Source organism: Scomber japonicus, chromosome 6 (assembly GCF_027409825.1).
Source record: "Scomber japonicus isolate fScoJap1 chromosome 6, fScoJap1.pri, whole genome shotgun sequence".
NCBI lineage: Eukaryota > Metazoa > Chordata > Actinopteri > Scombriformes > Scombridae > Scomber > Scomber japonicus.
Genome location: NC_070583.1, coordinates 21599624 through 21626521, shown reverse-complemented (window position 1 = coordinate 21626521; position 26898 = coordinate 21599624). Strand labels below are relative to the sequence as shown.

At 39.0% G+C, this 26898-nt stretch overlaps 4 protein-coding genes across 4 annotated transcripts; 3 read left to right on the top strand and 1 right to left on the bottom strand.

The window, feature by feature from the left end:
- Positions 1–91: 91 nt before the first annotated feature.
- On the top strand, positions 92–2790 carry n4bp2l2 (NEDD4 binding protein 2-like 2). The gene is made up of 6 exons (XM_053320470.1): positions 92–188; positions 384–1366; positions 1470–1594; positions 2160–2248; positions 2352–2428; positions 2520–2790. The coding sequence occupies exons 1-6, from the start codon at positions 186–188 to the stop codon at positions 2683–2685; spliced, it is 1443 nt and encodes a 480-aa protein (XP_053176445.1). The 5' UTR covers positions 92–185; the 3' UTR covers positions 2686–2790.
- Positions 2791–14704: 11914 nt separating this feature from the next.
- Positions 14705–16680, top strand: trmt9b (tRNA methyltransferase 9B). The gene is made up of 3 exons (XM_053320471.1): positions 14705–14861; positions 15073–15246; positions 15484–16680. Exons 1-3 carry the CDS (start codon positions 14705–14707, stop codon positions 16437–16439), a joined length of 1287 nt encoding a protein of 428 aa, XP_053176446.1. The 3' UTR covers positions 16440–16680.
- A 1038-nt stretch (positions 16681–17718) lies between these two features.
- Positions 17719–20274, bottom strand: hdac12 (histone deacetylase 12). The gene is made up of 8 exons (XM_053320476.1): positions 20107–20274; positions 19878–20021; positions 19356–19515; positions 19070–19266; positions 18792–18942; positions 18513–18629; positions 18288–18430; positions 17719–18158 (listed from the first exon to the last, which is right to left on the bottom strand). The coding sequence occupies exons 1-8, from the start codon at positions 20206–20208 to the stop codon at positions 18135–18137; spliced, it is 1038 nt and encodes a 345-aa protein (XP_053176451.1). The 5' UTR covers positions 20209–20274; the 3' UTR covers positions 17719–18134.
- A 3243-nt stretch (positions 20275–23517) lies between these two features.
- Positions 23518–26234, top strand: LOC128359862 (uncharacterized). The gene is made up of 3 exons (XM_053320184.1): positions 23518–23634; positions 25034–26060; positions 26230–26234. The coding sequence occupies exons 1-3, from the start codon at positions 23518–23520 to the stop codon at positions 26232–26234; spliced, it is 1149 nt and encodes a 382-aa protein (XP_053176159.1).
- Positions 26235–26898: the final 664 nt, after the last annotated feature.

The following is a 26898-nucleotide window of genomic DNA, read 5'->3' as shown; positions in this document are numbered from 1 at the left end:
GATTACTGTTTCAGTCCACCTGGGGGCGCTAATTCAGTCGACAGCCCTAATTTATAAAAGAGAAAAAGAAAAATAGCGATATCACTTCCGTAAACACAAAGCTGCAATGTGTAGATTTTATGCCGGAATTATTTTGTTAACGTTGTTTTTTAACCACTTTTAGCACGAATATCCTCTAAAAACAGATGGTAAGTATGTTAAAATAGTAACATGTAGGCCCTATGCATTTATATCGGTCAGCTAACGAGATATTCTTAGTATCGATATTAGGCTGATTTGCCCACACTAACTGTAATCAAACACCAAAATCCAACCGTACAAATACATTAAGCTTGAAATGTGTAGTTGCTCAGTGTATTCATTTCGTTTTGAATTTCCTGCAGATGTCTCAAGAAAATGGTCCAACATGTGTGAGCAATAACTCCAGCAGTCCACACACAAATGAGAAGGAGCGTGTTTTAAAGGAGGTAGGATTCACCAGCACCACCTTCATTGGTCCAGCGTTTCCTCCAAAGACTGCCACAGTAAAGACTGCCACAGTAAAGACTGACATTGAAGACACACTGAGTGAGTTTTACAAAGAGCTCAAGAAGCTTGATGCTCCTGATGGCACTATTGTTAACCCAGGGAAACAAGATGCAGGTGTTGTACAACCATCCCTACATCCCAAAACATCCACCAAGAAAGAGAGAGAGCGCACAAACCAGGAGAAAACTGATAACACACCCAGACAGGCAGACACAGATGCTCACCAGAGACGCGGCGGACAGAAATGGCCATCTTCGTATCAACATGAGCCGTACAACCCCAAAAGACCGAGGTCAGGCATTGACATGAACTCTGGTGTGGTTACACCTGCTCATGATCCGCAGCATTATCCTCATCCACCAAACAGACCACCAAACCCAAGATTTGACAGGCCTCTTTTACATCCTCCACCCCTGCCATCTGCATTCCTAAATCCACCAGACCTACCATCACACATCAATCCCAACAGGATCGACACAGGCATGATAAACCAGTATAGAGACCAGCCTCCTTTTCCACCCTTTTCGACAAATGAATGCAGTCACCCCTCTCAGGAGTTTATTAGAGATACTCCATACAAACATGACAGGGATGAACGGGGTTATGACCATGTTGCACGGCCAGATTATGTTAATGTTGGATGGTCTAGAGATAAACAAGAGGAGTGGTCTGAATTTAGTGAAGATTTTGACTGGCGCCAGAGATTTGATTCAGAAAATGAACTGTGGGAGCGACAGCATCACCCCCGACCCCCTGATAACACTCGTTCCCAACATTCTTCCTTGGTGCTGATCTTGATGAGGGGATTACCAGGGTCTGGAAAATCAACAATGGCAAGGTACATCTGTGTGTAATCCGGAGTGTAGAAAATGAATTTGTTGTTGTGTGTTTTATGTTTTTTAATTTGTATTAAAAACCATTTGTGACCATCTTTCTCACAGGGAGTTGCTCTCCACTGGTCCCAGTGGGTTAATACTGAGCACAGATGACTACTTTGCTTATAAAGATGGCTACCACTATGAACTAGGACTTCTTGGAAAGGCACATGAATGGAACCAGAGCAGAGGTGTTGTCTACTTAAATGCTTATACAGGTTATAGGGTTGGTTTACTGTTATCCAAACCTGTCTTAACACAACAGTCAGGTGTCATACTGGCTATTAAAAGATCCCCTTCAAATCTGCTTTCAATGTAAGTGATGGGGGATGAAATACACAGTGTATCCACACAGTCAAAAATGTTCAGAATTGCATTTAAAAGTTGATCTGAAGCCTATATAAGGCATGGACAGGGTTTAAAAGATTGTAACACTGAAAAGGTTTTTACTTGATTTGACTCATTTGGACAGCTGAAGCTTCATATTAGCTTCAGATCAACGTTAGATGTATTTATTTAATATATTTATGAGGGGATCATCTAATGGTCTGCATGAACAGTAGGGATGATTAGAACAAGACAAACATCTTTCAGTGTTCATTTAGGCACATGACTGTTGTTTTAAGAGACTTGTCCTTTTGATGAAAAGTATTTCCATGTTATGAAAAATGTTAGTTACGAAGGCATTTCTGCTCTGTTCATTTTCTTACCGTGGCTTATTTCAACCTTCTTTTTTTTGGTTTTATCCTCTTTCAGCTAAAGATGCTATGGATGATGGCTGTTCTCCTGTTATTATTGATAACACAAACATCCAAGCCTGGGAAATGCAGCCATATGTCAAGATGGTGGGTGGTGATATTACATGTAAATGTATTTAGTTGATGTCTTTGTTAGATCAGTACAACACCACCTACATTAATCATGGATGACAATTATTTTTTTTGTCAGGCCTTGGAGAGGGGATACAGAGTGGACTTTTGTGAACCGGACACCAGGTGGAAGTTTGACCCTCATGAGTTGGAAAAGTATGATTACTTCTTTATCATATTATATTTACAGTGTAGGCTTTGAAAAACTTGCATCCTAATGCTACGCCTGTTGTTGTCTGTTCTCCAGGAGGAATAAACACGGTGTTACCCAGGAGAAGATTGCACTGATGATGGATCGCTTTTCATTTCCCATTTCCATTGACATCGTCATGAGTTCACTAAAGCCGCCTCACGTGAACCAGAGACGTCGGCCTGAGCAACCACAGATGAGGAACAACAGAGATTTCTATTAGTATTTTCAGGTATTTCACTGCCAAATAATTTGCCTTGAAGAACAACAATTTTTGTAACATGTAAATATTATCAACTGCTGTTTCTACTTGAATTGAAATTGTTTTTGTATAGTGTAAATGTATGTAAACAAAGAAGAGATATTTTTTTTATTTTTTCATGATTAAATTTTTATCTCTAACATTTTTGCTAGGAATAGTCAAATCTTTCAAGTCTCTCTTGGTATTTTTTCACTGATATGTCAGACTGTACACTCAGTGTGAAATATGCAGCAAAATTGAGGTTGTTCTCATCTGCCTCTCCAGTTTATGTCTTAATCCATTACCAGTTGGTTATTCACATTGTTTTTGACTTCTTGTAATTCCTTGAAATCTGTAGAGCAACTGTGAATGTTTCTTTGTTCTGGTAAACATGACGTTTATTAGTTAATTCTCCACTTTGGCATGCAAGCATATTTCTGCTTTTGTTCTCTACTTATGCCTGCAGGGGACACCAAAATACAATTTTCCATGACAGTTCCACCTTTCATGTTTGTATGTTTTAAATAATTCATATTATTTTTCTCACAATCTCAGTAGTTAAAGGTTTTCTATTGTATCAAATGCAGCTGTGTGACAGGACAGAGTGATGAATACCTCCACCAGAGTTTTGCACGTTTTGTGGCCCAAATATTTTCCTTCTCAAAATATGTCCAGATTCAGGGTGAAAAGTCAGACTATATTAATATTGTCAGACCTGAACTGCCAAGCAAAAAAACTCTCTTTCTCAATACTGTTTCTCAATTGGAATATTTATTTATTTATTGATCTCATTTTTGTGAAGTGCATTGTAAATCTACCAGTAACTGTTCAGTCTTGGTAAACACACAGACTTTTTTTTAAATGAGACTAGTTGGCCAAAGCAGAAAAATGTCACTACACCTTTTAGTAAATGACAGTGGGAAGCCATGTATAGAGACCTTATCACAGTAGAAGCTCTGATATACAGCTGAATAATGGTGAGTGTGAAAAGGTCTGTGTCTGATAGCATTCATTACTGTGTCTCTCAGGAAATCACATTTTGCCTGTGTATTCCCTCAGGTGTTCATTAAAGCAGCACAGAGGTGCTGTTTTGTTGACTTTTTTTCCAATCAGCCAAGCCCTGTGCAAAGCTGAAGAGCCTCGATGCATTTTCTCTGGTTCTAACACTCGTTACTCAAATACATCTCTCTTATAGAGCAGGAACATGTGATTCAGTCTGTTTGCTGCTCGACACAGTAAATGTACCATGTGTTCTATATGCTCATATCCTGAACATGTACCCTGTGGATTTTTGGGATAAATGAACATATTTCTGTGTAGCTAGATCTGGGCTACCTGTCATGTTCTCTGCTTCACATTATGCAGGCACTGTTTCATGTTTAAAAATAGAACAAGTGCAAGTACATAAAGTTAGATTTTTTATTTCTAACCAAGAACTGTACATGCAGATTCTGGGTATTCTGGATGTTCACAGAAAGGAGGAACCCTGCAGTAAATGCCAATTTGTTGTTGAATGAGACTCTGTGGTGTGTTAAGCATGTTACGTGACTTTCAGCCTGTATTTCAATGATTTCCTCTCTATCAGTTCAGTTTGTTCTTTTTCATGAGTTCTGTCATTGTGATTTTTCACATATCTTCTTGTCACGTAACTGGATTTTGCAGTGTTTAAAAACTGATGCAACACCATTCAGTCACTGTGTTTTTAACTGAAGTTATATTGTTTTGTCTTTTGTTATGTTTCAGTATTTCAAATACAAAGATGACATCAATTTTAACAGCACTTTGATCATAACCTGTTAATTCAGTTGGTTTCAAAAGATTTTTACCAAACAGAGGACTGTGGTATTTCCTCACACTATTGTGATCCATGTAATTATTTGGTAGTCTTTTATGAATAAAAGTATTTGCTTCATATGGTGACAGACATAGTGATGATTCAGACTGCAGTATACTTTGTGCCTTTGTCTGCAGTTTCCTGCCTTTTCTCTAATACAGTAGTTTAACAGAGCTCTGACCTTGATCTACACAACTCAGTGCCAATGTGCAAGCCAAGAAACACTTTTTTTCTGCAGTGTACATGAGATATAAGATTAGCCAAGATAATGTATACTTGAGTTAGAAGAATGTGTTACAGCCTGAACAGTGTAAATCTTGGGGAGAAACAGAGGACATACATGATTTGGGTTTATATAAATCCAATCCGTAACAGTGAAAGGGTTAGGTTAATTTAAATTATGCAATTATAAAACACATTTACCATAAATAGAAAAGGATGAATGGAATTGTTCAAAAAAGGCTTCCAGCTTGTAAAATGTAATAGTGCTCATAATTCATAAAAATATAGAATGTTGAAATGAAGATCTGTCTGATTAAGTCTGGTTAAATCTCCTTGACCTGTGACCTTGTTTTAAAAAGAATCACTGGAGGTAGTGATTTCCCATTTAGTGAATGCCAATGCCCAACTGTCTCCATTGAAGAAATAGCAGTTTGATCTTAAACATTTGATCATATCTTATTGAGATCTAAAGCACTCATGCTTAGAGGCAGGGACAACATTTAAAGTAGGATGAAATAATCTCTTAAGAAATCATCAACTCCATCATATTCTCAGCATGGAACCAGATGACGGCTACCTTCGGTATCTTTAAAATTAAAAGCTTTGACCTTTGAAATCCTGGAGCTGTTCAACATCCTAGACTTTCATAAAGCTGCAGTATGTACGTATGTGAGCAGGAGCAGAAACTCGCTGAACCCTCTGACATGAGCAATGAGCTGCTCTGTAACAGCTCAGGTTATTTCCATGGAAAAACAAGATTATTGTTTTAGATCCTGATCCAACACCAAAGACCTTTGAACAGTTTGACCTGCAGACAAGCTTTCTAAAACTAGCGGTTCGATTTGCATCCTCCACACACACGATCAGAGACGTGACCTCATGTAGGAAGACACCTTGCTTGTCATGTACTGGCAGTTCTTGAGATTTCTATTTCAGCTTTGATTATAATGACAGGGAGAGCATCTGTATAATCTGTGCAATATTCATGTAGCCTACTGAGGCCCGCTTGTTGTCTGGGCTGTGACCTTCTTCAAGCATGCTTGGAAATGACCTTCCTATTATTAGAAAGGATAGGATGCTCTTCTTATCATTATACTGTGCAATTATTTTTAGCTCCAGCACCTCCCACAAACGTTTGATTAAAATAGTTAAAGTTGTACTTTTATATCATGGAGTTTAAGATTTCGAATTTTTGCACTTCTTTCACGCACCAGCATTGTATACGCTTTAATGTATCAACACTTGGATTTTAGTCACCCAGAACTCTCAGAAATTCTGTCAACAGCGAGGCGATGCCAACTGTAATTTGTATTTTGTGCCACTGTGACTCGATATCCTGCTGTTATTCAACAACAGGATGTCAGAAACAGGAAAAGTCATGAGTTTTAATGTAAGGAGGAGCCAACATGCCTGTGTTTTCTCTGTTGGCAACACAAAATGGACTGTCCCACTCAACAGAAACCTGTACACAGAAATATGCATCAGAAAAGAAAGTTGTGTTATTTTGTACCTGCATTTATGGTCTTTTTGAGTGGCTTTACTGACTTACCAAGTTTACTGTAAATGGCAAAGGCTTATATTAACACGATAAGCACATTTTTAGATTACAATTCAAATTTTGTTTTTAGTTTTCTCCACAAGAGAGACTCTTGATAGTCAGGTTTTTCTCATTCTTATTATAATTTTCCTTTTTAGGAATATTTGCAGCTGAATAGAAAATCTGCTGGCTCGGGGCTGTCAAGAGTCCTTGAAACACAAACACAATACAGGATGGTTCCTGATGGCTGTTTGAATTCATGATAAAATAGATTAAACAAAGATGGAAGTGACACTGACAGTGATGGCAGCCATGTGGAAGCAGAAGTTTCTGCTGTTTATCAGCCTGACCTTGAGGGGATTCAGTGTGTTTTCCACCATCTCACCCTGTGCATCCAGCAGTGTGTGGTTCATACTGTGCACGTCCCAAGGGGTTAAGGTTTGTGAATGTAATGGGAGGCAGCAGGCAGCAGAAAATGAGCATGTGTGCTTTGAATGATGATGATGTGAGGGAGACGAGACGAGCGCTTTGGGCTCCCTGAATGGTGGTGATGAGCCACAATTAAGTCACCGCCATTAACCATCTTAAGAGACAAAAAGGGCAGACAAAAAAAAAATCAGAGCTGAAACCCACATATGAGGCAAAGGACAACAAAAACTCGATAAGACAGGCTCATTTTCATACAGGATGGATCTTGAGTACAATAGGTCTGCTGGCTGTCATGTATGTTAATACTATACATGTTTTATGATTGGATTAGCTTTTTCTACTAGGCTATTTAATAGAGGTTAAAGGCCTTTTATCCTCATGGAAAAGGGGATGAAGCATAAACTCTCATTAGAATAATATAGATATGCGGATGACTGTTTGTATTAGACTTCAATCTATGCATGTACTTGATATCTGCAAAGTATTCCCTTTACATTTCTTTTAAACGGAAACAGGACAGGAGGTGTTGGCTACTCCTTGGTTCACGTTGTTTATTGTGGTTGTCACGTGAGGCGATTAGCCAATGGCAGGCCTGTTCCTGCAACAGCACAGCGTCTCATCTTCACACACACCAGCGACCAATCAGCTGAGTCAAGTCTGCGTCAATGACACCAGAAGAGAGGCGATGTGGTTTTCCAAATAAAAGCATAAAATAATGTTACTGTGACAGAAAAAGAGAGAAAAGAAAAGAAAATAACATGAAAATATTCAGTAGCATAAAGAGAATACATGAAAGGACATTTGATAAACCTGGAGTCGTATTAAGTAGGTATTATTTCAACCTTTATACTACCTCCTGGCGTCCCCACAGAGTCCAGAGGTATATATGTTGTCATGTCTGACAAGTGCTTTGTTCTATTGTTCCAGTTTTTCATGACTTTGTCTATCAATTTGTTCCTAATGACTTCATATAGTTGTTTTCTATTTCTGTTTTTATTAGTGCTTTTATAAAATACCAGTGTATTGGAGTACTTGGAAGAACCTCAGTCAAAAACACCCAATTTAATAGCTGGAACTACTTATTGAGTTCATGTTTACCATGGGGGTCCGTGCACAGGTCCTGTCCTGATTTAAAGTATCACACACTATCAAAAGGGGAAGGGGCACTGTGTCAGTCCTCTTGAAGCCTTTGTGGAAAGACTGTACTTCGGAAAAAAAATGTTGCAATTTGTATTAAAGAAAAGTAGCATATATAGTTTAGTTTTACACAGTATGAATACAGTATAAAAAAATCCAATGACATTAATAACATAACTATTAATGTTTTGAGATATGTTTAACATTTTGCTATGGTTGGTTGTTTCTTACACTGCTATTAGTCCTTGTATGTTGATATGTTGGTAGGATGAGGTAAAATCACACATAAAACATGCAATTCAGTGTGTTCACCAGTATTGTTTTTAGCTGGTATCTGACATCCATTCAGGCAAAAAGAGGATCAGTGATGGCTTGAGTCAGACAATCAATAAATCAATGGGTCAGTCAGTCGATAGAGCAGCACAGAACAAGACAAAAATAACTGCAGTGTGTTTGTTCCAGAGCTCTCTGCCATTCTTAAGCTGTTTGAGTTTTTTGATCCTGATTAACATCTTATTTCCTATAAATGTTTTTCCTCTTTTGTTTTTTACACAGCACCTTTTAGACATACATATAAGGCACTCTGAACGTCTGTTTACTGATCTGCCTTTTTCATTTGAATCCATGTATTCCTGTTTCTATCATTTGTTGTGTGTAAAGCACTTTGTATCATTGGTTTGAAAGGCGCAATAATAAAGCACATTATCATTATTTGACTAGATTCTGTGATTTTCTGCTTACAAAGAAAGGGTGGTCACATTGTTAAGAAGTCTACTGATTTTTAGTGTGTAAGAATATATTACACATAATGTATTATTGATAATATATTCGAATATTCATTATTAATAAAGTTCATCTTTGTGGAGGAACAGTTTATTAAGCAGATCTGTTTGCTTTCATTTTTAGACACGTCACCGGAAGTGTTGCTCCACATTTCCAGTAGCTTGACAGGTGTGAGACTGAACATGCTGGCAGCCTCAGACAGACGGCAGGTACTCTGCTCCGCTGATGTGATCCGTCTTCACAATGTCGTTGATAATGTGCTCCGTGCCGCCGTGTGGAGCGCGTGTCTGTGATTGTAATGGCAGATCGATTATATAGAGATCAATCGCACCTGCAGAGAGGGAAGTTACCTCCAGCTGGACATAGAGGCGGATCACTGCACGGAGGCTCACACGTTAAGTTATACGGTAAGTGGATTCGGTGTCTGCAAATATTGGCATTATCATAATATTTATTGCGTTGTGTCAAACATATTTGCGTTGGTTAAATAGCTTTAAAATGGTTAATTGGATTAATTGCTTTAATCTAGAATTGATTCCATCAATTTAAGAAACTTTGATGGGACACAAAAGTATCCTGTGCTAGGGAGGTCAAATGCATAGGCTACCCATTATCAAATAACTATAAATGAGTTTGTACTAATAATTAGAATTCACATAACACTAAATGAATCATATAGCTCAATGATGCAGATTTAACGAGTTTCAAAAAGACTGATTGTGCTCTAAATCACAGCTTAATACATTTAGATCAGTTTCCACTCTTAACATGACAAACACATAGCCAACAGTTCATGTTCAGTGTGAGAACAATAGATGGAATGAGGGGAGTTTAAATTCAGGAGACTACCATTCACCACATGTTGAGTCATTTACTGCTGGCACACTTGATGGGTAAACCTGTTCTCTGTGGCTACTTGTGTTCATGCAGTGGTTAGTGGCAGCAAGCACAATGACTGTGCAGCACTATCTGTTTAAAATAACACCACTAATCTCATCAAAGCACTGCTGTGGTTTGACCTGTGTGCAGTCAGTTATCAGCATGCTCAGAGAAAAATGTTTAAAGAATGGTGCCAAAGAACTGCGTATATTGAGACCCACTTATGTTCTGCCTAAAATCTTTTTGTTTTTGTGCAACTTATTTTTGATTTGAAAATTTAACTGGGAAGCTAAATTCAAAAGCAAAATCTTATTATCATGTCTTATCTTTATTCAGTCTATGTCCTGTACATCAGACTAAATCTGAGTGCCAGACATTGCCTCGGTCCTCTGATTTAATTTATCTCTTCACTGTCAGTCAGCAGCCTGAGCCTCCCAGCTGCTGGTTACATAATGTCAGCGGAGGACTACCACCGTTTGGTGAGCAGAGGGGGAAACTCAGGCAGAATTGAGCACAAACAATACTGTAGGAGGCCAGATTACAATGTTACATAAGTGATGTTTTCCTTTAACTCGGCTGGGATGATGCAGATGATGGTGGTCTAGAAATAGGCCTGAGTGAGAAGAGATGGGATGCTGCACACATACTCTGTCTTTTCCAATAGAGGAGTATACACAGGCCTTTTAATGCATACAGAGGGTACAGTTCCAACAGCTTGTTTATTGAGAGACATATTTGCATTTCACGTAGCACAGGTTGGCCTTTGTTACTAATAACCAGTGTGTAATGTTCCAAGTGTTCTTTGTGGACGCGGATGCACACAGTTGGCACCAAACAATATTATGTTCAAGGACACATCTGTCTAATGTCTTTGAAAAAAGAAGAAGGGAAAATGTCTGATAGCTTTCCTTCTGGTAACCTCATCAGCAAAGTGCACTGTGGTATTACATGGTTCATTAGGCTGCATTGCTCTGTTTTGGATTTGTTGTTGTGCATTTCTTTACAGACAGACAGACACAGCAGAACAGGGATAAATAGAAATGTTAACATTTGTTTGAGGGACTTTTTTGTTTTTCAATTCAATGCCATCTTACAGAACTCTATCATAAGCAGAATTTAACACTGTGGATACATCCCTCAGTAACCTGGAGTGCATCATAATTAAATAGTATGAAATGCAATGGGATATGTTTTACATGGAACTGTTGGTATAGCTGTATTATTGGCCAAAACTGTGTTTTATTTACAGCACTCATTGATTGTGTAACATATGGCAGTGATGTATGATGCATGCTGGGATGGATTAGCAAAACACTTTTCAACTCTCACATGTGACTCAAAGGGAAAAAAATCCCCTCTTTATCACGCCAAGCAGAAAATCCTTGTCACACTGATCATTGTGAGGGGAAAATCTGAAGTGTGGCTTCAAAGCACCTGCATCAGACTTACCCATGTAGTGCACTGATACTGCATTATGTGTAATGATGTTGATTACAGACTTAACTAACTTATTCAAGAGTTAAATTGAGAGCGCACAGTCTATAACAAATGTTTTTATAAGCCCACATTTTTTTCATCAAACCTGGTCAGTTCAGCCAACTTGATCAACCTGATCCCAAGCTGCAAGCATGTGCAAAGCATGTGAATAATTGTACCATCTTTTTTTCCTGCAAAAAAGCAGCTCTGAGAATCTCATTCAGATTTGTAGAGATCAGCTTTTAGAGTCCAATCTGTTCAGCCTGGTGAGCATTTGTTAGTACATAATCTGTTTGTCAAATCTTGTGGGCAGTGTGATGAACATTGGTGTATGTGTGGGTTTGCTTAATCAATTAAACCACACAGTCACATGCTCTGGAACATATCCACCAGCTTACTCTGTGTTTTATTGTTTGCTTTACCTGACCAGGGACTGCAGATGGAAATCAGCTGGTAGCTAAATCTGGTACAAAGCTTTTTTATTTCATTTTTGAGATATTGTGTAAATGATCCCTGATATTCAAATAAAATAAAATAGTCAAATGAGCACCAATCAAAACTGCATATGTTATTGGAGTGGTTATTTATATAAGAGATTCAAGTATACAGCTTGATTATGATTTTTTTAAATCTAATGTTTAGAATTAAAAGCATATGTGTACTTCCATATTTGAGCTTTGCAGCCCTCCTACATGTGGTAGTGGATTTTATGATAATCTAGAAAAAATGCTTAAAGCTAACATTCATAAAACAGAAGTGATGATTTTTGGTGATTTTAATATTAACTAGACTGACAAGGAAAACTAAAAAGAATCTCAAATGTTCCACATCTAAGTCAGTCAGAAAAATAAATGGCCAAGCTGAATCACCAGATCAACCAAGTCCCAGATTGGTTTGATATTTTATACTGGTAGGAATGCATTGTGAAGGCGTACAATCTCATAACAGGACTGTCGGATCATATTATGACTCTATCAGCCAGGAAACAAAGAAAGAAATGCTTTGCCAACGATAGTTTGCTGAAATCAGATAAACTTGTGATAACACTTGGTGACATGGACATGCAAAACAATGACCTGAATACATGCTATAATGATTTCATGAACATCATTGATAACATTATATGCAAGTTACTTTTTAAAACATCTAAAAACTAAAATAAGAAGAAATACTTTCCATGGGAAAACACGTTGACCAGACAACAAATGAAACAAAGGGATCTCACATTCAAAGCCTTTTTGAAAGAGCCAAACAAATATTGCTATTAACCTAATACAAAGGGCTTTAAAACTGAGTAATTGAAGAGCTATGGACCGCAAAAACATGACATTGTTAAGATAACGATGGCAAAAGAAAACAATTTGTTAATCTGGAAACAAGTAAAAACTTTGATAAAATCACAGGAAAACATGAACTCAGGGTTGGAAACCTAATTATCTAGAACAGCAGATAGCTTGCACAAGCATTTAATGATTGTTAGAGGGTCAGTTGAGCAAACTTGCTGGTCTGTTGAACTGCAAGAAATAACTGAAAAAAACAAGTTATTGAAAGAATTGACATATTTACAAGATCGGTGATGTCTAGATGTTGCATTCTTGAAAGGCATGGTGATGTATTGGCTTAATTGCTAACTCACTTGATCAACACCTCCATGGATAGTGTGATATCCTTGGAAGTGTGGAAATAAGCTAGAGCAACGCTTGTTGACAACTAGTTTTTGACACTTTAATGTAAAAAACAGTTTCCATGTGTTGTTCTTCCAGAAGATGGCCCACATCAACTGAACTAGATGTTGAGATCAATAATCAATCAAATTCTCAGGTCAAATACTGAGGTCTAATGTTGGATGCTCGCCTGGAAATTGACTAACATGTTAAAACAAATTAGTAGAACAGCAAAAGTCAATATGTACACATTTAGACTAATCAACATTTGATGGAGCTAAAATAAAGCCTATATGCAAGTTCATCAGTGGCTAAACCAGAGGTTATACAACTGTGCAATAAAAATATTTGACAAAACACCAACAAGATCACACAATAGTCACATCCTGAGAAAGCTGAACATGCTTTTGACTAAATATCGCATTGGAAAATGTCAATCTGGAAGTATTTACATGGCCAGGCTCCTCAGGCTCTCTGTGACAGGGTGCGACTGTAACAGGCCTTTGGATTGTTCACTAGGAATATCATTGCAGGGAACTGTAAAGTATCATACAGCAATACCTCCTTTGGCCAGATTTCCTTTTCTATAAAGGGTATTAACACATGGAATATCCTGCCTACTGAACTCAAAACTGACAAAAATTGTTAACATTTAAAAAAAAATAAACAAAGGATTTTAAAAGCTATCTATCTATCTATCTATCTATCTATCTATCTATCTGTCTATCTGTCTATCTGTGTAGTGGCTATACTATACATGATGTGATACATTGCATTGGATAATTGCTTTGCAGTTCTTGGTGTATACTGTGTCTGTCCCTAACAAATAAGCATTAAATGAAATGAAATGAATCGCTTAAAATAAAAATGTTATTCTTATGGATAATAACTGAGGAAAACTCTTTGTCCATGCAGTGCTTGAGGGAGCTGCAGCAGCACTGCAGGAGCTGTGGGCCGCATCCTTATGAATTGCGACAACTGCAGTGGGAGCTGTGAAAACCAGACGTAACACAAACATCACAATTACATAATCCCCAAATTTGCAATGAGTCTAAAACTCTGTAGGAAATGTATTTCTGTTTGTTTAAAGGGGGAACACCTTATTATTAATGTTTCTCAGCCACTAGAAAGTATTGAAGGAAGAAGACGGATCGTTACTTTATTTTAGAATTACAGTGACAGCCTCAACTAAAGCTGTAACACACCATTCAGTAAGAGTCAAACTGGTAATCTATCCATATGTGTATATTTTAGCCTTGAATTTCCAGGGAATTAAAAGTCCTCAGTATCAATGAAGGTCATCTCGGGTGAAAGTGATTTGTAGAATGGAGCTGATGCTGAAACCTTCTTTTGTTTCTGACACTGGATGAAATTTTCAGCAGAAGCATTCTGCTCAGAGTGTAACAGGCTAATGAAAATCTTTGTTAAAAGAACTTTCACTCAGACATGATTGATGTTGTTTGCTTCTCATCTTGTTGCCAGCAACGATTATTTATGTACTGACCTTTTGCTTCTGTGTTATCGTTAAAACAATTTGACACAGCTGCTTTGGAAATGGACCTGCTGAGTGGTCTGCAAGATGGGAACTGGTCCCTGCTCTGTTTTTTACACAACCACAGACAATTGATGACAAATTAAACCTGATGACTTGTGTTCATAGTTCTTGATATCAGTCTGTCCTTTTCGAGGGCTGCAGAGTGTGTGAACATGAGGAGAGGAGGCTGATTGATCATAACTGCAGCAGGTGCTTGAAGTACAAAGCAGAGAGTGTGGTGTTAAATTACCTTGGTTGCCTGACATATGTTTGAGTATTTCTGCTGATGAAGGTTTCCAGCTGACCTTGTTGGACCTTAACCAGCATGTAGAGAGGAACACCGCTGTGCTGTTCCTTTCAGGGGGCCATCAATACTACTTTTGATTTTCCTCAATGAAATGTATTAACTATTTGATGGGGTCATCATTCTGAAATAAGCACAGAGATGTGTTTGTCCCGGCAGGCATGATGCTGTGAGGCTGCTGCATTAGGCAGCCTGGACGATTATGATGGAGGAAGCTGCCAGCCAGCTCGAGAGAGATCATGTGCACAGTGTCTATGACAAGATTGCTCCTTATTTCAACGACAGCCGCTATAAAGCCTGGCCAAAGGTTCGACAATTCCTGCTGGACCTGCAGCCAGGGAGCATCATTGCTGACATTGGTGAGTGTCACCTCCGGTAGTCATGCTATCTTGAAAGAAAACATGATACATGATGACAAGTGCCTGTTGAGTAATTCATGGGGGGGCGATACAATAAGTCATTCTAAAGCTGTCTTCTCTCAAAGAGTGGGAAGAAATATTTAAAATCTAATCATGTCAACAATCATTTCTGATCATCCTCTAAAATGTAATATCATCGTCTCCTTGGCAGGCTGTGGCAATGGCAAGTATCTCCACATCAACAAGGAGGTGTTCAAGCTGGGTTGCGATGTTTGTCGCCCCCTGGTGGACTTTGCCTGGAGCCAAGGACACGAGGTCCAGATGTGCGATGGTCTGCATTTGCCTTACAGAGATGGCTGCTTCGACGCTGTGCTTTCTATTGCAGGTAATGTTGCCTAGTCAACAGTGTGAAATAATTCATGTCTGTCCTCCAACAAAAGAGCGTAATTAGGACTAAAGACAATGGCAGACACCCACTCTATTAATTTATCTTGTGTGCCATTCAAAGTGTACATAATGTGTTATGGTGACTGCAAGTGCTAAATGTGACACAACATCATAATTGATTAAATGCCTACTCGCCACTCTGCTTAATTCTGACAAATTGATGTTTTTGTTACAGTCATCCATCACTTGTCCACCAAAGAGCGTCGTATTCGAGCAATAAAGGAAATGGCTCGCACCTTGCGGGTGGGTGGACAAATCATGATCTACGTGTGGGCCATGGAGCAGAAGCGTCGTAAATTTGAGAAACAGGACATCTTCGTTCCCTGGAACCCCAACCCTCACTCGCCCTCCAGCTTAAACCTGGAACATGCCAAATCAAGAAGGAGGTGCGCAGCACAGAGCGTGAGTGAAGCCATAGACAGCAATGACAAGCACAGGAAGGTTAGAAGCACATCCTCAGTAGCAGACGAAGAAGAGCTGACCTGCACCACACCGCAGCAGAGGACGCAGAGACTGTGGTTCTTTTCCAGGTCTTTGGACTCTGTGTTCGACTTTGGAAGTTTAGCCATTTCCCGGTCATCCTCCAGAGACTTGAGCACTTTATCTTCTCCCACAGGGGAAACCGAGGGGAACAAAGCCGGCCAGTGTGGGAGAGGACGAGGCCTCATCAAACAGGTCTCGAGCTTCTTTTACCCTCCATCTGTAATTGGATCAGAGGAGGATGTCTTTGACTCGGTCACAGATCTGCACAAGGGGCGAAAAGATCCTGGCAGTAACAACACTTGCACCAACGGCACAGAAAACGAGAGCGTCCCTGTATCTTTAGCACAGGAGTGTGGCTCTCTGGCTCTGCCAGACCTAGTTCCTTTCCAGAAAGAGCATCTGAAGCAGTCTGGAGAGGAGAGTGACGGCAGGCCACAGGAAAAAGAGCAGCAGGAAAGCACACAGAGTCCTCAGGGGAGTGAGGGGCAGGTGGAAGGCTCTTGCCTGAGGTACTATCATGTCTTCAGGGAGGGAGAACTTGCAGAGCTGATAGAGAATCACGTTGAAGAGCTTCATGTCAAACACACCTACTTTGATCATGCTAACTGGTGTGTGGTGGCAGAGAAAGTTCAGTTATGGAAAATATAATTTTAACTTGTTTTAGTTTGCATTGCCTCTGCCTCAAATTTCAGCACTGAATCACACATTTGAAGATTATTGCATTCTTGTAACTGGAAAGTGCATTATTATACAGGTCCACCATTGTTGAAGTTCCACATTTTTTGGATTTGGCATTTTGACACTAAACTAAATCCACCATTGCTGCAATTCTCTACTTAACTGTTAAAAAGAAATTCATTTTTTTAATTCTCTTGTACATTTTTAGTAACCCTGGAACCAGATACATGACTAAGCTATACATATCTAGCATTAAATATTATTTTAGATGCACAGAGGATGGTGGTGTTCAACAATGGCTACTACTGTATACCACATTTTTAAAGTATTTATTACATTTTAAGACAAGAAACCAACAAGCAGTATCCAGATTTCCTGTGTGTGTTCTCTCAAAGCATCAAGCATTAATTTTTATTATCAAACCACGGTGAAATTCAGTGCTGCTAATAATTTTAGCTCTTTTGAAATAGCTTTTCTGCTAGGGAGATGTTAAGAAATGCACTGTTTTCCTATGTGGACTTTTAATATTAGCCAATGAGGTCAGAAGACACAGAAGTATACTCTTCCATCTGCTCTTAAATGTTTATATTTGTTTACAGCGAAGAAATTCTACTTTATTCTTTGTGTCTGCCTGCTTTACAATTGCACGTTCCTAAACTCAGTGTACGAGGAGCTGTACTTGCAGCAACTGTTGTGTACAATTTGTTGGGACTTTCTGTAAACTGCTCATGTGTAATCTATTATCAACACTATTGTAAGAGCTCAAAAGTTGTGCAGAATATCTTCCAAAACATTTGTGCCAATTGCCTGCTGTTTTCTCCAAGGTGTTGCCAGTATGTGCTTGATGTTGTTTATGTAATACTTATGTGTATTGTCTTGTGTTAAAGCTGAATATACCACTTGTGTGTTTCAGCAAATCCAACTGCCTCATATACTGTGAATAAACATTGCACTGTACCGCAAGTATGTTGCTGCTTGATGTGAGTGACATAAAAATAGGGGAAACTTGAAACATACTGGTTATCTGTGCCCTTGTGCCAAGGAGGGTGCACATCCTTATCAGAACAGTATGTGTGGACCAACTATGTTTGTTCTGAAGTGACACTGGTACTTTAATGTATTTTGTGACCTGATGTAAATAGTTTGAATTTGTTTTTTCTTTATTAAATATTTTTGTTCATGAGTATTGTGGTGCATTTTCTGACAATGTTGATGTACAAATTAATGACAACCACAAATAGAGTTAGCTGAATATTTAATAGGAATACTGATACAGTATCTGTCATGAGGTAACCAGCAGGTTGCTGAATGCCTGATGCACTCTTTAGCCAACATCCCGCATTACAGAAAAATCACATGCAATAGTCTCACAATGACCAACGTTTTTTGGTAAAATGGACCCTATGTAGAGCAATTTTATTAGCTCTTTTTTTTTCCACAAACGTTTGTAATGGCAGAAGTCCTGGTTCATATGCAAAAGTTCACAGTTCAGAAACAAGAACATAAGGTCATTTAGAAATCTATTATTACAAATATGTTAGTATAATATAGTTAATCAACAATACACGGGATGTAGTGTTTCAAGTCTATGAATTGGTTGGTATAAATATCCTAATTTTTTGCTTCTTAATCCTCTTGATCATCTCATGTCAGCGAAAAAAAGTTCTACAGCCCACACTCCCTCCATACCTGAAACACGAAGAACATCATTACTTCCTAACAAAGACAGGTAATAGACAGTATATTTTTGTAATTCAAACATCTGTATTGAAAAGTTGCATTTAGTAACATCTGCTCAAACAGTTCTGTGTCCTTTACCTGAGTCGCTGCCCTGTGGACGATCGAGTGCCTGAGGGCCAGTTTGTCGATGTCTCTTGAGTACCCTCCTCCAATAACAGCAGCGACAGGAACGCCTTTGCTCACCACTGTCTTCAATACATACAGGTCCCTCTGATACAGCCCTATGAGATACCACAGGTCATCCAAATATGTCTGTAGATGATATGTAAATAAAGATACTTATGGGTCAAAGTTATCACTCACCTTGGTCAGTCAGGCGGAGTCTCCCAAGTTCATCTTCCCAGTGGGGGTCAACACCTGCATCATACAGAACCAGGTCTGGACGAAATGTCTCTAGCACCCAGGGAAGGTGCGCTTCAACTGTTAAGGTAAAAATGTATCGTTAGTTGGTGGAAACTGATTAAACTAAAATAAAATAAACTCTGGGACTTAATAGAGATTGTAGTGACTTGACTGTAACAGTATTACTTAAACATTGAACACAAAGTTTTAGGTTAATTATTATGTTTTATATTGACATGCCTGAGGAGAGGTACTCCTTGTCTTCCAGTCCATCCTCCAAGCTGATATCGAGGTCACTCTGTTGTTTACGGAGTGGGAAGTTTTTCCCACAATGCACCGAGAATGTAAACACACATGGCTCCTCTTTAAATATAAAAGCACTGCCATCACCCTGTTGGATTCACAAGGAAGAAGCTTACTTTTCTGCTTATACATTAGAAACAAGGGAAATGTTAGAATTTGTGACATATTGGTCAGACTATAAAACAAGTTAAAGCGGCAGAGCATGTTCAGTCTACCTGATGCACATCAAGATCCACAATCAGAACCTTTCTCTTGTGCGAGGAGTTCTCCATCAGGTATTTGGCTGCAACTGCTAAGTCATTGAGGAGGCAAAACCCTGAACCGTAGCTTGGAAACGCGTGATGGGTTCCTCCTGCCGTACTGCAGGCCAGACCCCTCTGCAGAGCTAATTCAGCTGCAAGAACTGTCCCACCTGTCAACAAGAGAGAAGGTGAACCTGCCCTTGTGGTGTGGTGTGTGGTCCTTGCAGTCCAAGCTGACACATCAAAATGTTCCTCTCACCTGTTTCATATCGACAGCGTCTCACTATGCCTTCACTCCAGGGGAAGCCTGTCCTCCTCTGTTCTTGTTCATTTATTTTCCCATTAATGAAGTTGTTCAAGTATTCATCAGTGTGCACACAACTCAATAAATCTTTAGAGGCAATTTCAGGAACCCACACCTACTGCGAGGAAGGACATTTAAAATCACAGCAAAATATGAGAGATCAGTTTCCAAATCTATTAATACCAACTATAGTTGTTAATTGGTTAACTGCTTTAAAAAATAAAAAAAGCCAGAATTTCCCAGAGCCAAAATAGCATCTTTAATATTCTTGTTTTGTCTGACCCAGAGTCCAAAACCCAAAGATTTAGATCATGTAAATTATATAAGGGGACAATATCATTTTCCTGGGTGAATAACTTAATAATCAACGGTCATAGCCGCTGCTGATTGATATTCTTGAACTGATTAATTGACTAAGTATTTTAATCATCATTATTATTCCATTTAATTACATGCGATTATCAATGGCTCACTCACCTGTTTCTCTGTAATGACCTGATCTTTGATAAGAAAGTTAAACACTCTGGGAAACTTGTCCATTGGAAACCTATGATTGGGAGGGAGCTCACACACATACTTGCTGTGATGAACTATTGGGAGTCCGCTGGATTCATGTCTCACCTGCGTTAAATGAAAACATGTGGACGGTTAGCAAACGCAGTGTTAAGTTAAATATGTATAAATGTAATAAGTGAAATGTTCCTACTTGCTCAGTGTACAAACATCTGCAGGAGGTGAAAGCTGCACCGAACAACCTCTCGAGTTTTAACCGAGGTCTTTTAGAAAATATTTGTTTTATGCAAGTCATTTCTTTGACTAACGTTAATCCTAAATGTCAGTCACTGATATAAGACAGGGAAATGCAGTTATGAAAGTCCAGGATAATGTCTCGTTTGTTTGTTGACGGATGTTAAATTGAATCTCTCCTCTCCATGACTGCCATCCTCTGTCATGGAGTGGAAATAACACACAGTGTGTTGGTTTTATGGTTGATTACCGCCATCTACTGATTGGAAGTGAACACTGCAGATATAAAAAGGTAAAACAAAGCTTTATCTGTCAGTCAGATCCATATGTTTGCTGATTAATTTTCTCCTGTCCTTTTTACTGGGAACTGCAAAATACTTAGTTCAATCATTTGTTTAGTAAGATTAAAACAGATACTGACTTTGGAAATATGGATGATGCACAAAGACTAAAGTGGCTGTTGCTCACATATGACGTGCACAAGCCAGTTACTTGGACAGCGCCTGTGAGAAGAGAAATAAAGCTCTCTATCAGAATAGGATTTAGATATTTAAAAGTTATTTTTCTGCAAACAGTCCATTTTAGATTTTTTTTTTCTTTTCGTATATTACTGGAAGATGCATATTTCTAAAACGACAATGTCTTGCAATCCCATGTGGCATGGGCAAGATGTTTGGTTTGACACAGAAATAAAAAAACAACATATGCACAATTAAGTCTGTGCAAGATTTGTACCAATTTTTAAAAAGATTCTCATTTTTTGTTCAGTTTGATTATTTTTATTTAGCTTCATCAGGTCTGATATCAGGTGAGCGGTATATTTTTCTCTATTATTGATTTTGCATGACAGAAGTTTAAATTTTCTCATTGATAACGGGCAACAGTAGGCTACAGTAAGAAAGCCAGTGAATCAGTTCAATAACAGCACAAATAAACTTCAGAGCTGAAATATGGACATTAGGGTTTTTTTAAAGGTCTGTTGGAACATTTATTAACTGGTAAAATGTATTTCCTGTACTTTGTGGGTGTGTCATCATCATTCATACCTAATCAACCACCAGTTAAATTACTAAAGCACAAATATTTTTATAGCTATAACCTCTTAATATTTCAGAGTGCTTTCAGCTTTCAGAGTGCACCAGAATGATGCATTTGACTTTAAAAATGTGAACATTTTCCCCCGGGGGAGCATGCCTCCGGACCCCCCTACAGGGTTGGATTGAGGACCAACTACCATAGTCTCCCAAAATACTGTTGGAAACACTGAATCACTGGATTTATAGTATCACATTAGAAGTTAGTTGGTCTATTTGTGTGATATAGGATTCTTGCATTTTACTTTTACTTTATTGGCAATATAATAATATATGATATATACATACATATATATATATTATATATATCAAATATATGAGATACAGTGAGTGCCACAAGTGTGAGCAAGTATACATTATTTCTATAGTTGAGTGAATGCATTGTTCATTTCACCATCCTGTGCTGTCAATATTGACAGCTTGTTCCTATTTTTTATGAAAACGATTTTTTTCCTGCATGCATACAGATTTCTTTCTGAGAGCAAAGTCACATTTAATAGAGAACTGATTCAAATTAGATGAATGTATCATTCATGAGGTTTTGTTCATTGTCTATTCCCCTTTTCTCAGATTTTTTTTTCTCAGAACATTGTTCATGTTCAAAGCCTACTTTACATTTAGAGTTTTCAACTTTCAACCATGACATAATTGCTTTTCCTCCTCATTGTATTTACATACATATAAGAAGAGCTGTTATAAGATATTTTCTCTCTGATGTTTGTGTGGACCCTGACTATCTTCATTTTCTCCTCCTCTGTCCTCCTCTGTCCTCCTCTGTAGCGGTCACAGTCAACTCTTCTCCTGTTTAGGTGTAGCGAGTTGTTGCTGAGCTGGTTAAACACAGGCCCGTTGCAACAGGACAGGTTATTTGTGTTATTACGTTACGTGTTGGACTGAATACATGGACATATTGAGGAAAATATTCCAGTTTTATGGAAACGGATTTCATATTTCACAAGAATGGATATTTGGCGAGCTGTACAGAAAGTCCTGAGTCATAAGATGATCGTTGTGGATAAAGGGAAGACTTTGAAGGTATGTAGCATTATAGCTGTTCTTACTTTAGCTGAGTGGCTAGCCGAGCTAATTGCTAATACTATTACGGCTGTGAGCAACCATACAATGTGTGAGTGGTCTTGAATGAATCAGGACAATCTAATCTTCCTAACAATGCACGGCATGAATATATATGTTTAAGGGTTGCTGTTTAAAACATTCAGAAGAACGTGTCGCTACCTACTAATATCCGTCCCGTCCCGTAAGAGGAACAGCGTGCATTAAGAGGATAAACTGCTCTTCATTCATAGGAACATACACTCTGCCTTTTCACTCTAGAATACGGTGTGTAATGTGTGTCTATGTGTGTGTAGTGTGTGTGTTTAATCCAAGACATGATGTAGTCATGCATTGGAGTGGAGGAATGTTAGCATTGATGTGGCAGCCAGGTACAGAATTACGAGTTCGTTTTTTACATTGATCAGAGTCAACTGACTCACTTGCGTTGCTGCTGCCTCTACCGCTACTCGTTTTTTGTTTTCAAACGACGCATCGACGCACAGTTTTTGCGTCAACGTATTTTTTGCGTCAGCGTAATCGAGCTGATAAAGACATATATGAGGTCCACCATGAGCCAAGAGAGGCTCACAGGACTAGCCGTTATGTCAATTGAGCGTGATGTTCGCAGGTCTTTCGCAAACAGCAGATGTAGATATTTTGCATATTTTTTAACGGTTAATCTTATATGTGTGTGTGTACTTTTATCTATGTTGGATTTTATATTTAATACCGAATTTGCAGTTTGTTTATATGTTGATTGCAAATGTTCAAATAAAATAAGTAAACACACTATGTGTGCAGTAGCCTATATGCAACATTTGTAAGCAGTATTTGCAATGTTAAGAAATATTTTATTGATATAATGTATGGTTGAACTTCAACAGTGTGTCTATAGGGCCGTTTCCACTGAAGAAGTTCCTGGAACTATTAGAGGGACAGGAACTTCTTCAGGAACCTTCCTCTCACTCGGCCCTGTCAACCGCCGTGTCTCCACTGAGAGGGCCGAGTGAGAGGAAGTTCCCGCCCAATGGCCGTGACGTAATCATTATTCGATTACGTCACGGCCAAGAAGCAGAAGTAAGAAGATAGAAGAAGCAGATGAACGAAGATAGAATAAGCAGAAGTAAGAAGAAGAAAGAAGAAAGAAGACAGAAGAAAGAAGACAGAAGAAAGAAGACAGAAGAAAGAAGACAGAAGAAAGAAGAAAGAAGATTTTGAACATGGAAGGAGCGGAGGTGGTTGCTGGGTTTCTGGCGTGTCTCTTCGTTTACATGGCGGTGGGAGCTATGAATGAGAGGAGAAGACGTTTGGAAGAGGACTTCGACAGGGCTGAAAGGGTCAGAGAGGAAACAAGACAGAGAATAGTAAGAAGAATTATGGAAGTTTCCTTAACAGAGGATGGACTTCGTCGTCGCAGACTCAGACGAAGGGTAAGCTACTTTTAATAACACAAACTACTACACTGCTCTGCTTTACTCTATTGTAATGTACTGTATTCTACTGTACTCTATTTTACTAGTCTGGTGTACTCTACTATTATATTACTCTACTTTATTATTCTATGAGTCCATTGTGCTCTACTCTACATTTTTTCTACTCTTCTCCACTCTACTATTCTTATATTCTACAGCAGCGGTTTTCAAAGTGTGAGGCGCGCCTCCCCAGGGGGGCGCGAGCGCACTTCAGGGGAGGCGCGAAAGAATAAATTGTATCATCTGGTTAACTACAGCAACTACAGCACAATGGATCGATTTTTAGTACCTCAGGTCAAAATGAGAGTGAGTACAGAGGCAGGCAGAAAACGGAGGAAGTATGACCCTGATTATTTAAATTTTGGTTTTTCGTTCATTGGTCCTGATTATGCTCCGCTGCCACAGTGTGTTGTTTGTAAAGAGGTGACACCCGGGAGCGGGACTCGGTCTGCGGTTTGCAAAATGTGTCTTAGAGGCTCTTTACACCTGGTATTATCACCGTATTTATTACCTTTGTGATCAGATGACAAGTGGACAGCTCCTCCGAATTTATACAGGCATTAAAATGCGTCTGGACAGACCACTTGGATCTCGCTTCCCCGCTGATAAGCACATGCAACACGCACATCATGTCAAGACTGGTGGGACAGAATTGTAATTGGTAAATTTACCGACCAACACTTGCTAGATAACACACATTTAATCACATTTTTTTATGTGGGAAACTGCAACCGCTGCTACACATAAACACACACATCATTAGTGCGCGCGGCCGGTAATGATATCAGGAGCTGTCTTTGACACTGTCCATGGTCCTGAGCATTTGACTCCTCCTCATCACTCAGACGTATCAAAGAAAACTATGGACCATTATAGCTTTTATTTTATTTTAAATATTTGTTTTATTGTTATGCTCAAAATACAGACATTGACATGAACCCTACATTGCGTTAAAAAAAGATAGTTGTTATAGGCGGGGGCGGGGCCCATATGGGCTGGGGGGTATACTTTAAGGCCCAGACTCTACTACTCTGTATGCTACTGTTCTTCTATACTCTGCTCTAGTTTACAATTCTTCTGCTACTCTACTATTATTTTACTGTACTCTATGGTCATGTTTATTGTGAATGTATAAACAGTTTTCTAATATATCACTTTGTGCTGCAGCATTTAAGGCTTCAAATCATGTTCATTTCACTTTGGTGACAAACACAGTGTTTTGATGAAGTGAGAGTTAACGTTAATGCAATTTACTGTGTTACAGATTCTTCTACAATGTGCACGGCGTACTGCTCCCATTGTTTGGACCCACAAGAGAAGTGAGGAATGGTGGAAAGTGGTTGTGCCGACTTTCTCTGATGAGCAGTGGGTGCAAAATTTCCGCATGTCAAAGGAAACCTTTGCATATCTGTGTCAGCGGGTGCAACCAGCGCTGGAGAAGCAGGACACAAATTATCGGCTGTGTGTTCCCCTCCAGCAAAGGGTAGCTATAGCGGTCTGGAAACTAGCAACAAATGCAGACTACAGGAGTGTTGCCCACCTATTTGGGGTAAGCCGATCTACCGCCTGCAAATGCTTAAAGGCCTTCTGTTCTGCTGTGGAGGACATACTGTGGCCTGAAGTTATCCAGTTCCCTAGTGCAGATACGCTTAATGAAATGGCGAACTACTTCGAAAACAGGTGGGGGTTGCCACAATGTGTTGGAGCCATAGATGGTTCACACATTCCAATCCTGGCACCGCAGGAGTACCATACCGAGTACTATAACAGGAAAGGTTGGTACTCTATTGTCCTGCAGGCAGTAGTGGATGGGAGAGGACTTTTCTGGAGTGTGTTCGCTGGGCTGCCTGGCAGTCTGCATGATGCCAGAGTACTGCGAAGATCCGGACTCTGGAATATGCCTGACAGGATGTTCACAGGACGTAATCGTGTCATTGAGGGCCATGACATGGGGTATTACATCTTGGGCGATGCTGCCTATCCCCAGATGAGCTGGCTCATGAAGCCATTCATGGACAATGGCCGCCTAACTGCAGAGCAGTCAAATTATAACTTCAAGCTCAGCAGAGCTAGGGTGGTGGTAGAAAATGCTTTTGGAAGACTGAAGGGAAGATGGCGATGTCTGCTGAAAAGAAATGACTGCAGTTTAGAGACAGTGAAGTCTATGGTGGTTACGTGCTGTGTGCTACACAATCTGTGCGAGAGCCATGGGGAGGACTTTAGGGAGGAATGGGCTGACCAGGTGAACCTCAACCAGCCTGATGCACCGCCGCTAGACGGAGCAGATGCAGGTGTTGCAGCACGTGCTGCTCTAATGCATCACCTCAGTAATATTTGATGTTAAAGGTTTGTTTTAGTTTTTTTTCTTTCGATCATTTACAAAATAAATTAACAATAAATTCCATAAATAATTTCTCTTACGAATTAATTAATCTCTTTTGTTGTTCTCTGTTTTTGTAGACTGAAGCCTGAGCTTATTTTTCTTTCTAAAGTTTTGGTTTTAAATAATTTCTTGAATTAAATCATATTTTACTGTCTTTCCATTAAATGTCACAATCATTCCATAACTTCACTGTTCATTTGTTTGCCTTTTGTTATGTTCATGTTCTACTGATTTTGTTTGTTGTTGTTGGAATATTAAACACTTGAATAACAACTGTTGTTGTGCAAAGGTTTATTTACAAATAGAACCACATCGAAAAGTGCAATAAAACATTAACTATATACAGTGCAAACCAATGTAAATAACAATATAAAGTACTCTTAATATAAATAACTATATACAAAAACTCTTAATATAAATAACTATATACAAAAACTCTTAATATAAATAACTATATACAAAAACTCTTAATATAAATAACTATATACAAAAACTCTTAATATAAATAACTATATACAAAAACTCTTAATATAAATAACTATATACAAAAACTCTTAATATATTTAGTCCAGTGGAGGTGGCTCAGGCTGGGACTGGGACTGGGGCTTGAGGAGCATCCCAAGCATTGCCAAGAGCCCACACTGGAATCTAACCATTTGCTGCCTCGACTCCTCTGCCTCCTGTCTTCTCAGGATCTGCTCCCTCTCGCGTGCAGCAGCCGCCCGTTGTTCGTGCTCCTCCAGCCT

What these genes read in the sequence shown, in the direction of transcription:
- n4bp2l2 (XM_053320470.1), top strand. An exon ending in TGCAGCCATATGTCAAGATG is followed by an intron (nt 2,249 to 2,351) that starts GTGGGTGGTGAT and finishes TTTTTTTGTCAG; the next exon opens with GCCTTGGAGAGGGGATACAG. An exon ending in GACCCTCATGAGTTGGAAAA is followed by an intron (nt 2,429 to 2,519) that starts GTATGATTACTT and finishes TCTGTTCTCCAG; the next exon opens with GAGGAATAAACACGGTGTTA.
- LOC128359862 (XM_053320184.1), top strand. Translation starts at nt 23,518, where the DNA reads ATGGAAGGAGCGGAGGTGGTTGCTGGGTTTCTGGCGTGTCTCTTCGTT. An exon ending in ACTTCGACAGGGCTGAAAGG is followed by an intron (nt 23,635 to 25,033) that starts GTCAGAGAGGAA and finishes ACTGTGTTACAG; the next exon opens with ATTCTTCTACAATGTGCACG.
- hdac12 (XM_053320476.1), bottom strand. Translation starts at nt 20,208, where the DNA reads ATGACTTGCATAAAACAAATATTTTCTAAAAGACCTCGGTTAAAACTC. An exon ending in GATGTTTGTACACTGAGCAA is followed by an intron (nt 20,022 to 20,106) that starts GTAGGAACATTT and finishes CATTTAACGCAG; the next exon opens with GTGAGACATGAATCCAGCGG. An exon ending in TGGATCTTGATGTGCATCAG is followed by an intron (nt 18,943 to 19,069) that starts GTAGACTGAACA and finishes TGAATCCAACAG; the next exon opens with GGTGATGGCAGTGCTTTTAT.
- trmt9b (XM_053320471.1), top strand. Translation starts at nt 14,705, where the DNA reads ATGATGGAGGAAGCTGCCAGCCAGCTCGAGAGAGATCATGTGCACAGT. An exon ending in GAGCATCATTGCTGACATTG is followed by an intron (nt 14,862 to 15,072) that starts GTGAGTGTCACC and finishes TCTCCTTGGCAG; the next exon opens with GCTGTGGCAATGGCAAGTAT. An exon ending in CGCTGTGCTTTCTATTGCAG is followed by an intron (nt 15,247 to 15,483) that starts GTAATGTTGCCT and finishes TTTTTGTTACAG; the next exon opens with TCATCCATCACTTGTCCACC.